This window comes from Dromiciops gliroides, chromosome 1 (genome assembly GCF_019393635.1).
Source record: "Dromiciops gliroides isolate mDroGli1 chromosome 1, mDroGli1.pri, whole genome shotgun sequence".
In the NCBI taxonomy this organism is placed as follows: domain Eukaryota; kingdom Metazoa; phylum Chordata; class Mammalia; order Microbiotheria; family Microbiotheriidae; genus Dromiciops; species Dromiciops gliroides.
The window spans coordinates 746,698,410-746,712,592 of record NC_057861.1 but is presented as its reverse complement, the minus strand read 5'-3'; the positions used below and the strand labels follow the sequence as shown (position 1 = coordinate 746,712,592).

At 36.6% G+C, this 14,183-nt stretch overlaps 1 protein-coding gene across 9 annotated transcripts in view; it reads left to right on the top strand.

The window, feature by feature from the left end:
• The window catches only part of ITPRID1 (ITPR interacting domain containing 1), a 163,223-nt gene that overhangs the window by 136,928 nt on the left and 12,112 nt on the right, over window positions 1-14,183 (top strand). For all 9 annotated transcript variants that reach the window (XM_043968071.1, XM_043968063.1, XM_043968079.1 and 6 more), the window contains one exon: window positions 12,748-12,875. In XM_043968071.1, the coding sequence (XP_043824006.1) occupies window positions 12,748-12,875 (128 nt within the window). The remainder of the gene's footprint in view (window positions 1-12,747; window positions 12,876-14,183) is intronic.

Genomic DNA, 14,183 nt, shown 5'->3' with positions numbered 1-14,183 from the left:
GCTGTTTATGTCTCAGTTCCTGGATATATACATATATATGGTGGACTCTAGGGTCCCTTACAGCTCAAGGGTCCTGTTTTAAGTTGATTTTAAGGGAGCAGCTAGATGGTGCAGTGGTTAAAGCACTGGCCCTGGATTCAGGAGGACCTGAGTTCAAATCTGGCCTCAGACACTTGACACTTACTAGCTGTGTGACCCTGGGCAAGTCACTTAACCCCCATTGCCCCACGAAAACAAAAACAAAAAAAAAAGAATAAACTCTAAAGACTGAGTTACTTTGACCAAGACAGTTCCAAAGGACCCACAAACCCAATATTCCATGGTGTTCAAAACAATGGGACTTTGTATAAATCAACACAATACTAGAAAACACTCATACAGGCTATAAGAGATATAGGTGAAAGACACATAGCCTCTCTACACTGAATTAGTCAGTGGTCCTTCCACTTTTCTTTCCATGTTGAGACTCACTTTTGTCATAAATCAAATAAAAATAACTGCCTACTTAATCTAACTGTTGGAGGCAAAGTACTTTGTGAACCCTAAGCCATTGTAGAAATGGGAAGAGCTGAGCCCCTATCAGCCCCTCTCCTCCTCACCTCTGATGCAAACTCCACTCCATAAAGTGTTGTTTTATTTTCATTGATACCTTACAGAAGCTATGTGTATTGGCTGAATGGAATGGAGAGTGACTGCACCGCCAAAAAAAAAAAAGTAGGAAGAGACCAAGTTGTAAAGAGCCTTAAATGTCAAGTAAAAATGTTTATATTGGGACCTAAAGGTAATAGGGAGCCACAGTAGTTTAGTGAGTAGAGACATAGTCAGATCTGCCCTTTAGAGAAATCAATTTGGTAAGCTGTGTGCGTTGCACTAAAGAGAGGATAAGCTTTAGGGAGGGGTGTAAATTAGAAGTTTATACCAGTAATCCAGGTGAGATGTGATAAGGGCCTGAACTAGGGCAGTGTGAATTGAAAAAAAGGGTATATATCTGTGTCATGCACTAAGAAAGGGTTTTTCCTCAAACCAAGTGCTACAGGTCTAACCACTGCAGTGAATCAGGTCATGTGCTATGCATGAAGTTGTTCTGCCTGAGTTTTTTTCCAGGCATGGAAACGAAATAGCTATTTAATCTTGAAACAGCTTCTTTGCCTCATCTACAAAACAAAAGGCTTAGACTAATATGTCCAAGGGGTGTGAGGTGTGCTGATAAATGTTTAGCAATTAGCCCTATCTAGGTCTATGTCTATGTCTATATAATGTATATATGACATACTTTGCAAAAATATTTCATTTCATCAACTATTTACCAATTACATGTAAAATGTTAATGACATTTTTAAACTTTTGAGCTCCAAATTCTCTCTCTCCCTCATGCCCCACCCCCTTGAAAAGGCAATCATTTTGATTTTGATTATACATGTGAAGTCATGTAAAACATATTTCCATTTTAGTCATGTTGCAAAAGAAAACAAAAACAAAAGAAAAAATTATAATAAAGAGAGTAAAAGTAGTCTGCATCAATCTTCACTGAGTCCATCAGTTCTCTCTCTGGAAATAGATAGCAATTTTCATCATAGGTCCTTTGGAACTGTCTTGGTCAGAGTAACTCAGTCTTTATAGTTTATCCTTAAAATATTTCTGTTACTCCATACAATGTTCTCCTGGCTCTGCTCACTTCACTTTACATAAGTTCATAGAAGTCTTCCCAGGTATTTCTGAAACCATTCTACTCATTATTTCTTATAGAACAATAGTATTCTGTCACAATCAAATACCATAACTTGTTCATCCATTACCCATTTGATGGGCAACCCCTCAATTTCCAATTTTCTTCTACCACATAAAGAGCTGCTATAAATATTTTATACAAGTAAATCAGGGCAGCTAGGTGGTGCAGTGGACAGAGCACTGGCCCTGGAGTCATGAGTACCTGAGTTCAAATCTGGCCTCAGACACTTAACACTTACTAGCTGTGTGACCCTGGGCAAGTCACTTAACCCCAATTGCCCCACTAAAAAAAGAAACAAACAAATTATTTCCCTTTTCTTTGATCTCTTTGGGATACAGATCTGGTAGTGATATTCCTGGGTCAAAGGGTGTACAAAATTTAGAGTCCCTTGGACATATTCCAAATTGTTCTACAAAATGGCTATACTAGTTCACAACTCTACCAACAATGCATTTCTTTCCCAATTTTTCCCACATTTCCTCCAGCATTTGTCATTTTTCTTTTCTTTCATGTTATCCTTTCTGATAAGTGTGAGGGGGCATCTAAGAGTTCTTTTAATTTGTATTTCAATTTATATCAATAGTGTGTTAAAATAATGGAATTTGGTAGATGCCCAGGGGTCTGACTTGATTGACTTAGTAGACTGCTCTCAGCCATATTAGAACCCACACTTAGATTTTTAAACATTACAGTAGTAATTTAGAACATTTTTTCATGTGATTATTGATAGTTTTGATTTCGTCTTCCAAAAACTGTCTGTTCATACCCTTTGACCATTTATCAACTAAGGAATGTATCTAATTTTTATGAATTTGGCTCCATTCTCTATATATTCCAGAAGTTAGACCATTATTAGAGAAACTTGTTGCAAATTTCTCCCCACAATTTCTTGTTTTCCTTCTAATTTTGGCTTCATTAGTTTAGTTTGTGTAAAAACTTTTTACTTCCATATGATCAAAATTATCTATTTTATTTCACATAGTCTCCTCTATTTCTCAATTGGTCATAAACTATTTTCTTATATATATCTTTTCTTTTTGGTGAGGCAATGAGGGTTAAGTGACTTGCCCAGGGACACACAGATAGTAAGTGTCAAGTGTCTGGGACCAGATTTGAACTAAGATTCTCCTGAATCCAGGGCCAGTGCTTTATCCACTGTGCCACCTAGCTGCCCCTCTTATCTATATATCTGATGTACGTTCTTCCATGCTTTCCTAATTTACTTATGATATCACTCCTTATGTCTAAATCATTTATCCATTTTGACTTTATCTTGGTATATGGTGTGAAATGTTAGTCTGTACCTTGTTGTTGTCTGTCCTTCATTCCTGAGAAGGACAATAACATCTGGGCAAGCATGAGGAATGATTTAATCACTTCCTATGAATTGGATTTAAGTGAGGAATTGCTGTGCAAAGTCACTAGCCTCACTTTCTCCAGTGACAAAGTAGAGGAAAGAGAGAAAAAGATTATAAGAATCACAATTCATTAAATTCCATACAAACATTAATTTTACTATTGGTATTCCTAATATATAATAGTTGTCCAATGACTAATAAATTGATGTACCATACATGAAAATGAATCACATCCATACATTAATAAAAATGAGGAGACATAGGGAAATTAGAGACAAATGAAAGGATGACATATTTTCCTCAGAGAGGAAAGTAAAAGAATTGGCAATGTTAGTTTCAATTGTTCTCCCAAAGACCATAAGAAACATAAAAACTTTTGTCATCTGACTTTCAGGACTCATAAAGAGCATAATCAAATAGAACATCATAAAGACAATGAGATTATGTGGCAATATATGTTACAAAGGAAGAAGTAGAGAATTTCAATGGTGCACTTAATAATATCCTCCAAACTAAATAAGCATATTGTAATTACTATTCTCACTTCTTTGAAAAATTTGACCTGTATAAACCAGTCACCACAACAGGTGGGTGGGAGGTTTAAAGATGTTCTGATCTTGCTTATTACAATCTACTTGCAGAGACATTTAGTCTAACCACCAGTGCAAGACAACTTAGAATGCAGTACAGAAAAGGATGGTATATCATGAGGAACATCAGCTCATGAAGAATAGTCTGTGCCTAGTTTCTGTCAAACCACTTTCCAGATTTCCTTCCAATTTTTACCAAATGTTAAGTTTTTACCCCCAAAATCTTGGGTCCTTGGGTTTATCAAACACTAGATTACTATGGATTTTAGTACCATGTATTGTGTCCCTTGTCCATTCTAATGTTTCTCCACTCTATTGTTTAGCCAGTACCAGATTGTTCTGATGGTTACCATGTTGTAATATAGTTTGAAAGGTGAAACTATTAGGCTGCCTTCACTTTTTCATTGATTCCCTTGATATTCTTGACCCTTTGTTCTTCCAGATGAATTTTGTTGCTATTTTTTTCTAGCTTTATACAATAATTCTTTGGTAGTTTGACTGATTTGGCACTGAATAAGTAAATTAACTTAGAACAGTCATTTTTATTTAATTTTCTGGGCTTATTCATAAACAATTCATATTTCTCCAATTATTTGAATCTTTATTTGGGTGAAAAGTGTTTTGAATTTGTGTTTATATAATCTCTGGATTTGTCTTGGCAGGTAATTTCAAGTATGTTATATTGTCTGTTGTTATTTGAATGGAAATTCTCTTTCTATCCCTTCAAGTTAGGCTTTGTTGGTAGCCTAGAAAAATTCTTATAATTTATGTGGGTTTATTTTATACCCTGCAGCTTTGCTGAAGTTGTTAATTATTTCAAGTAGGCTTTTAGTTGATTCTCTAGGGTTCCCTTAGTATACCATCATATAAACTGCAAAGACTGATAGTTTTGTTTCCTCTCTGTCTACTTTTATTTCTCTAATTTTCTTTGTCTTATTCCTATAGCTAGCATTTTTAGGCCAATATTGAATAATAGTGGTGATAATAGGAATCCTTGATTCATGCCTGATCTTACTGGGAAGGCTTCAGCTTTATCCTCATTACAGATAATGCTTGTTCTTGGCTTTAGAAAAGTACTGCTTATTTTAAGAAAGGTTTTATTGATTCACTTGTTTTCTGTTGTTTGTAAGAGATATGAGTGTTGTATCTTGTCAAAGGCATCTATTGATGATATAATATGATTTTTGCTACTATTATTACTGATATCATCAATTATGCTGATAGTTTGCCTAATATTGAAACAGCCCTGCAGTCCCTGTATAAATCCCAACTGGGCATATTATATGAACTTAGTGATATATTGCTGTAATCTCCTTGCTAGTATTTTATTTAAATTTTTGCATCAATTTTCATTAAGTAAATTGGTCTATAGTTTTTTTTCTCTGTTTGTGCTTTCCCTGGTTTAGGAACCAGCACCATATTTGTGTCATAAAAGGAATTTGGTAGGACTCTTTTAATTATTTTTTCAAATAGTTAATATAGTATCAGGACTAATTGTTCCTTAAATATTTGAGATATTTCACTTATAGATCCATCTTGCCCAGGGGAATTATTTTAGGGGGCTCAATGATAATTTGTTCAATTTCTTTTTCTAGTATGGAGTTAAGTGTTCTATTTCATCTTCTAGGCAGATTATATTTTTGTAAATATTCACCAATTTTATTTAGATTGTCAGTTTTAATGGCATATTATTGGGCAAAATATCTCCTAATAATTGCTTTAATTTTATCATCATTGGTGGTAAATTCACCCTTTTCATCTTTGATATTGGTAATTTGTTTTTCTTCTTACTTTTTAAAAATCAAATTAACCAATGGTCTATTTTATTGGTTTGGTTTGTTTTGTTTTGTTTTGTTTTTTATAAAACCAGTTCCTGGTTTTATTTATTAGTTCAAGGGTATTTTTTACTTTAAATTTTATTAATCTCTTTTTTGATTTCCAGAATTTTCAATTTTCTATTTAATTGGAGATTCAAAATTTGTTCTCTTTCTGTTTTTTAGTTGAATGAATGTTCAGCAATCTGCTCTTTCTATCTTTTCATTGATGCCGACATTTAAAGATATAAATTGTTCTCTAAGTATTGCTTTAGCTGCATCCTACAAATTTTTGGAATGATATCTTATTGTTGTCATTCTCTTTAATGAAATCATTTTTGGGATCTATTATTTGTTCTTGGACCTACCCATTCTTTAGGATTAGATTATTTGGCTTTTAATTAGCTTTTTTCTTTCTCTTTCAGGGCAATGAGGGTTCAGTATGGCCCAGGGTCACACAGCTAGTAAGTGGCAAGTGTCTGAGGTTGGATTTGAACTCAGGTCCTCCTGAATCTAGGGCCAGTGCTTTATCCACTGAGCCACCTAGCTCCCCCCACCCCATTAGCTTTTAATCTATGCTTCCATGTTCCTTTATTAAATTAAATTTTATTTTTGATTTATGCCTTATCAGCTGAAAAAGATTTATTTAATATTTCTGCTTCTCCGAATTTTGTTGTGAGACTTTTATACCCCTGATACATGGACAATTTTTGTTAAGGTGCCACATACAGCAGAAAATAACGGTAGACTCCTTTCTATCCCCATTCAGTTTTTTTCCACAGGTCTATCATATCTAACTTTTCTATGATTCCTTTCATCTCCTTGACTTCTTATTTATTTTATGGTTAGATTTATCTAGCTCTGAGAGGAAAAAGTTGGGGTCCTCCACTAGAGTAATTGGACTATTTCCTCCTGTAATTTATTTAACATTTCCTTTTGGAATTTAGATGCTATGCCATTTGGTACATATAAGTTTAATATTGATATCACTTCATTTTCTATGCTCCTTTTTAACAAGATGTTGTTTCACTGCTTATCCCTTTTAATTAGGTCTATTTTTGCTTTGGCTTTGTCTGAGATCATGATCACTATCCTTACATTTTTATTTCAGCTGAAGCATGATAGATGCTGCTTTAGTCCTTTATTTTAATTCTGTGTGTGCCTCTGTTTCAAGACTGTTTTTTGTATACAATATATTTTTGGATTCTGGTTTCTAATCCATTCTTCTATCTATTTCCATTTTATGAGTGGGCTCATCCCATTCACATGTACAGTTTAACTGAACATTTTTCCTTCATACTATTTTCTTCTGTTTATCCTTCTCTTTTTCTATCCTGTCCCTCCTCTCAATTTTGTTTTGCTTCTGACCACTGCCTCCATTAATTTTGCCTCCCTTTTATCATCCCCTTTCTCTCATCCCCTTCCCCTCATCCTTCCCTGTTCAGTAAAATGGATTTCTCTTACCAATTGAGTATACATATGTATGTATGTATGTATGTATGTATGTATGTATGTATGTATGTATGTATGTATGTATGTATTCATGCATGCATGCATGTGCTTTCCCTTTTTTAACTAATTTGAATGTGATATTCAGACATTGTTCACCCTGCTTACCATTTTCCCATCCACTGTAAAAAGCTCTTCCTTGAATGTCTCTTTTATGTGATTAATTTTTCCTATTCTTCCTCTCCCTTCTCTCTTCTCCCTAGGCATCCCTCTTTCACACATATCCTTTTTTATATCATCCCAATATAATTGACTCACTACCACACTTTTTTTTCTATATAGAATCCTTCTAATTGCCCTAATAATAAGAATGTTCTTAGAAGATACATGTATTATCTTGCTATATAGAAAAGTACACAGTTTAACCTAATGGAGTCCCTTATGATTTCTCTTTAATATTTATCTTTTTATGCTTCCCTTGAGTCTTGCATTTGAAAGTCACATTTGCTATTCAACTCTGGTCTTTTCATCAGTTAATGCTTGGAAGTTTTTAATTTCATTAAACAACTTTTTTCCCCCTTAAAGGATTAAACTCTCTTTGCTGGCTAGGTCAATCTTGTTTGCAATCCCAGCTCTTTAGGTTGTGGTTTCTTTTTTTGTTTGTTTATTCTGTTTTGTTTTGTTTTGTTTTGTTTTGTTTGCAATATCATATTCAAAGTCCTCTACTCCTTTAACATTGTCACTTTGACTGTGTCCCCACTGTATTCAAATGGTTTCTTTCTTGTTCCTTGAAGCATTTTCCCTTTGATCTAGGAGCTCTGAAATTTGGTTATATTATTCCTTGGAGATTTTGAGATCTCTTTTAGGGGATGATCAATGGATTCTTTCAATTTCTATTTTACCCTGTGTCTCTAGAATATTTAGAGAGTTTTTCTTGATAATTTCTTGAAATCTGATGTCTAGACCCTTTCTTTGATTGTGGCTTTCAAGTAATCCAATAATTCTTAAAATATCTCTTCTTGAACTATTTGTCTGGTCAGTTGTTTTTCTGATGAGATAGTTTACATTTTCTTCTTTTTTCAGCCTTTTGACTTTGTTTTGTTTCCTGATTTCTCATGGAGTCTTTAGTTTCTAGTTGCCCAATTCTAATTTTTAAGGAATTATTTTCTTTAGTGAGCTTCTTTACCTTTCTTTTCTGTTTGATCAATTCTGTTTTTTTAAGGTGTTGTTTTCTTCAGTATTTTTGTGCCTACTTTACAAGGTTCTTGATTGTCTTTTAGAAATTTCTTCCCTTGCTTTCATTTATTTACTTATTTTTTCCTCTACTACTCTTATTTGATTTTGGAAATTTTTTTAGCTCTTCTAGGAATTCTTTCTTTTTTTTTTTTTTAGTGAGGCAATTGGGGTTAAGTGACTTGCCCAGGGTCACACAGCTAGTAAGTGTTAGGTGTCTGAGGCCGGATTTGAACTCAGGTACTCCTGACTCCAGGGACAGTGCTCTATCCACTGTGCCACCTAGCTGCCCCTCTTCTAGGAATTCTTGTTGGGCTTGTGTCCAATTCACATTTTCTTTTCTTTAAGACTTTGCTTATAGATGTTTTGGCTTCATTGTCTTATTCTCATTTTCTATCTCGATCTTCCTTATAACCAGAGTAGCTTTTATGGTTATATTCTCTTGTTGTTTTCTCATTTTCCACCCTATTTCTTGATTTTGAACTTCGTGTTAATATTGGGCTCTGTTCTGGGTGAGGGTTGGTAGAGAGGGCCTTTATCAAAAGCTTCAGGCTTTTTCACACTACTGTTTTCAGTTCTTGGGATTTCAAAGTTTTCTGCATTTCCAAGGTGGTGTGGATGGGGTGAAGTGTGGTCACTGCTCTTTTCATTTCCATTCTAGTCCTTACCCAAGAAGGGCCTCTAATTCCTTGGGACTGAAATTGACACTGCTTCTCATGGCCCTTGGAACAATATTATTCCTCAGGTTCTCTGATTCCTTGGGGGTGGAAATAAAACTACCCCTTCAGGGCTTCTATATCCACTTTTTTCCCAATATGAAAATATTTTATTATAGATCTAATGTGCACTTCCTCAAAAATCATTTTAGAAGATGCCATTGATATGTAATTTTCTGAGATGTTTGCTATAACTATTAATAAAGGTTATAAAATTGGGGGAAAGAGTGCATAACATACTTACAGAGTTGTTTTAATTGTTTTAATTTTATTTTTAATGTATGGAATAAAACAAACATTTCCATAACACAGTACAATAAAAAAGATGAGTGTACATAAAATTGCATATCTAATCCCATTGGTGGGGTTTTATCCACAGGGACTCCAGGCCAACTTCCTCCCATGTCTCAGATTTCTCTTTTTCAGCTTCATATGTTGTTTTGTCTGGTGATGATACAGTGGATAGAGCACTGGGCCTGAAATCAGGAAGACTCCTCATTTCTTCATCACTTAAATGAGTGAGAGAAGGCAATGGAAAACTCCAGTATCTTTGCCAACAAAACCTCAAATGGGGTCACAAAGAGTCAGACACAACTAAAAAAAACAGACAACATGTTGTCTTGAGCTGGAAGAATGTCTTTTGTTGGCTCTGCCATTCCAGAATTTGATTTGTAGCATTATTTTATAGTTTCTTGGAGGGGAATGTTGGGAGAACTCAGGTGGATGCTTCTCTACTCTGCCATCTTGTTGCCACTCCCAAGGACACACTTTTAAGTTTAAGCTGAATTACTAACATCTTCTTCACATTCTTTTTTGGTTTTTTTTGTTTGTTTGGGGGGGTTTTGTGGGACAATGAGGGTTAAGTTATTTGCCCAGGGTCACACAGCTGGTAAGTATCAAGTGTCTGAGGCTGTATCTAAACTCAGGTCCTCCTGAATATAGGGCCAGTACTTTATCCACTGCATCACTTAGCTGCCCCCTCTTCTTCACATCTTCTTCACATTCTTTTTTTTTTTTTTGGTTTTTTTAGTGAGGCAATTGGGGTTAAGTGACTTGCCCAGGGTCACACAGCTAGTAAGTGTTAAGTGTCTGAGGCCGGATTTGAACTCAGGTCCTCCTGACTCCAGGGCCGGTGCTCTATCCACTGCGCCATCTAGCTGCCCCACTTCTTCACATTCTTAAGACTAGACAATTAATAAACTAATAACTCAATCCCTGATGTGTAGTGTTGGTTCTGATGTATAAATGCTTGCAAAGCAAATTTAACAATTGGATTTAGCCAGCATGAGCTAGTTCCAGCAAATACCTGGAGAACTAGCTAAGGTTTACTTTTAAGCTGGAATCATTAGCACCAGTTTTTGGCATTAAACATTTATTAAAATATATTATAGGTTAGTAAAGATAGAACAAATGGAGTTCAGAAAAAAAAGCCTATCTTCCCTAGCATTCAGATTGGACTTCTTCTCTCTCAGCCACCAACCCGAGCTTCAGGAATGAAAAAGGCAGAGCTCAGGAGGCAGCCTCCCTTCCTACTTCCTCTCTCCCACCCCAGCAGGGGCGGTCCTTTAAGCTGATTGGTTGAAGGTGTTGATGTCTTAGTCCATAGCCTCTGAGAACAACATTGCACTCAGGACCATCCAGGTGTGGTCTCCATTTAATCAACCTTAAGTAGGTTCCCAGTCAGTCTCTATCAGTCTCACCCAGATCAATCAATTCCAAATTAATCTTCATGTGGGGCCCCTGGGCATCTGCCAAATCCCATTATTTTCTCACATTTTCCCCTGTGCTTCATTAAGGAAATGATTTTTTCCTTAATGAAACAATAACATCACAGATACTTATGACTAACAACGTAAAGGGAATGAAAAGAGAGAAAAGGAATTGAGTGACACATTGATAGTAAATTAAGGGGACTCCCCTTTTATAGGTGGACATTACAAACAAAGAAGAACCAAAGGAGGCACTCTCCTTTTCTATGTGTATATTTCAAATAGTGTATGCAATGGGGAAAAGGAAAATAGGAAATGTGCACCACAGGAGATGGTGTAAAAATAACCAAAGTGAAAACACATTGGGGAGCATGATTATCTATCTATCTATCTATTTATCCATCCATCCATCCATCCATCTATTCACCCACACCCATTGAGATGGTTTTAGCATAGTTATCATTTAGGGTGATATAATTAGGTGATGTATGGTGCAGAGCTGGAAGATCTGGGTTCAAGTTCAATCTTTGGTAGCACATACCAGCTGAATGACTCTGGGTAGTCATCTCAGCTCTCCATATTCTAGGCAACTCTTTAAAACTTTAAGTTGTAGAGGAGGGGTTGACCTGCATTGGTGGAGGAAGTTTCTTAGCCTGGGAATTCCCAAGAACAATGAACTTAAATATTAAAACCAATTCTTTAATAAGACAGGTATTTTTTAAAAAGATATGTACCTCAGAATCTGAGAGCTACAAGGTCTAACATCATGTCACCCCCCCTCCCCCCAGATGTTATATCACACTATTGATTTAAATTGAACTTGGAGGTTTCTGAAACCCCAGATATTTTTTGGACAAACTATTTGATTACATAACCATTCTTTCCTCCTCATCTTATATTTGTGAAGCTGACTTTTTAACCCCAGTTTAAGACTTTAAATTTATCTTGATAAAATTGAGATTCAACCCAATGGTCCAAAATTGTTGCTAGCCTTTAATCCTGTCCTTGGGCATACTAACTATCCTTCTCAGATCTTTATATTTTGAAAAATTCACTTGAATGGAACACAAATTGTGATTTCAGTGATATAAGGAATGAGGCAATATCATGGCCACTGTGAATCTGTCTTACAAAGCATAAACTCTTAGGACCAAACATCCCTCCTGCCCTGACAAAAACAACTGCTTTTTTCTTTACCTCTCTGCATCCTTAACATCCCCCTATCATAATAATTGGTTTTTTATTTTTTAATAATAATTTATAATATATATGATTATACAATATATCATAAAACTACAGTGTAGGATATACATGTTGTATAATTCTATAAGATATAATAAGGGAAGCTAGGTGGTACAGTGGATAGAGTTCCAGGCCTGGATTCAGGAAGACTCCTTTTCCTAAGTTTTAATCTGACCTCAGACAAGTATTAGCTGTGTGAACCTAGGCAAGTCACTTAACTCTGCTTGCCTCAGTTTCCTCACCTATAAAATGAGCTGGAGAAGGAAATGGCAAACCACTTCAGTGACTTTGCCAAGAAAACCCAAAATGGCATCATGAATATTCTGAACGGGGCAGCTAGGTGGCTCAGTCGATAAAGCACCAGCCCTGTATTGAGGAGGACCTGAGATCAAATCTAGCCTCAGACACTTGACACTTAACTAGTTGTGTGACCCTTGGCAAGTCACTTAACCCCCATTGCCCCCCACACACACACACACATACAAAAGATTCTGACATGACTGAAAAAAAATGACTGAACACAATATACAATAAATGATAGATAATAGATGGGTGGGTAGATAGATGGATAGGGAGATAGGGAGAGAGAGGGAGAGGGTGAGGGAGAGGGAGGGGGGGGAGAAAGAGAGAGAGAGAGAGAATCACACTCTCTTACATTACACACCATATCACCAAAGTGGCATCACCAAATCAAATCTCTGTTCTTTGCCCCAACCTGTATCTAGCTTGGAAAGGCCCACGCTCTCTGACTTGTTCATAACTAATTTCTGGCTAGGGTTCTATCCCAACAGGTGAGCCAAACAGAGTGGGAGGATGAGGCATGGTTTAATAGAGCTAGCAAAAGGGCCCTTGTAGAATGGACTACAAGGAAGCAAAGGGTCTCTGAGTTCTCTCTGCTTGTCCACAGAGCACTGTACAGAATGTGGAGATCTGGAGAACAGTATGTCAGAGTTTCCGGGAGCACTCCGAGGAGATTGGACGTCACCTCACTAAGCAACAAGCCTATGTCTTTAGTGATATGTCAGAGGAAGGAAGGTAATATCAGCCATTCTATTCCGCATCGCTGGTGAAAACAAGGCCTTGCACACACATCCAGGCACCACCTTACGACTCAGTTGCCTGATCTCTAAAATGATGGAGTTGAACTTAAATACCTCTGAGATCCCTTCTCATTCTAGCAAAACCTGTGATCCTCTAGTCCTCATCTCAAGAGAAGGGGCAGAACACAGGAAACCTTCTCCCTCCATTTGTGTTCTTGATTTTAGTGAGTAATGAATAATAACTAATTGCTGAAGGTAGGAGCTTTTAAGTTAGGATTGGGGAAGAAAAGAAGTGAGAAGATGGGGAAGGTTTAATGGGAATGCAAAGTTTATGACCTTATGGAATGTGTAATTTAAGATTCTAAATGTGGATTCTAATGTGTTCCCCCAGTTTGGGGGAAACTGACTAAAAATCACTGATAAAACGAGTTTAGGTTTTTAAGGGTTTATTGGAAAATAGAAAGAAAAAGATTGAGAACAGAATTCTAACAGTCTGGCATTCCTATCTTTCCTCAAATCTCCTGTGAAGTCCTCTGCCGCCACCACCATCAAGTCCGGAAGCCAAAAGGGCCCGCGCTCTCTGCGCAGGCTCCCTTTCCTCCTTCCTGTCTCCTCCCAGACCATAGGAGGCTCCTCCAGTTGATTGGCTGGTAGACTTGATAGACAGCACCCATGAGCAAGCGTCATTTCCTGACGCCAAGGAAAAGCCACAATGCCTCTGAGGCATTTTCCTCATGGTGGAGCTCTCCACAGCAAGTCTCCAGTAGGTGGCGTCATTCCAATCATTACAGTCCCCCCTGTTGTTCCTCAAGAAACAAAATGTTTCCAGCAGGTGGCGTTATTCCAATCGTTACAGTCCCCCCTGTTGTTCCTCAAGAAACAAAATGTTTCCTTGACGGAACAGTAAAAACAATATGATAACTATTGCTAACTAATAATATGTGAACAACAATATAGAAAAGGAAGAGAGGAAAGTTTTGTCCAGAGGGGCGATTTTTTTTGTCCTCATGAACCGACGCTTTGACATTAGTCTTGCAAAGGGAGGGCCTCTGCAGAGAATACATGTTACAGATGGTGTATATTATAACAGAAAGAGAAAAAACACAACAAAAACAACAAATCAAAACTGTTCATTTAAAGTCTCTGAAAGTCTTTTCTCAGATGTCCTCTAGGTGTAGTCGTGGAATGGAAGTCTTTTCAGGGGTTGATGTGTGGATGCTGGTAATCAGCCAGGAAAATTTCCTACAAAATTGAGCTTAACACAACTTTAAAATAGCTTTGTCAATAATCAAATCAAACAATG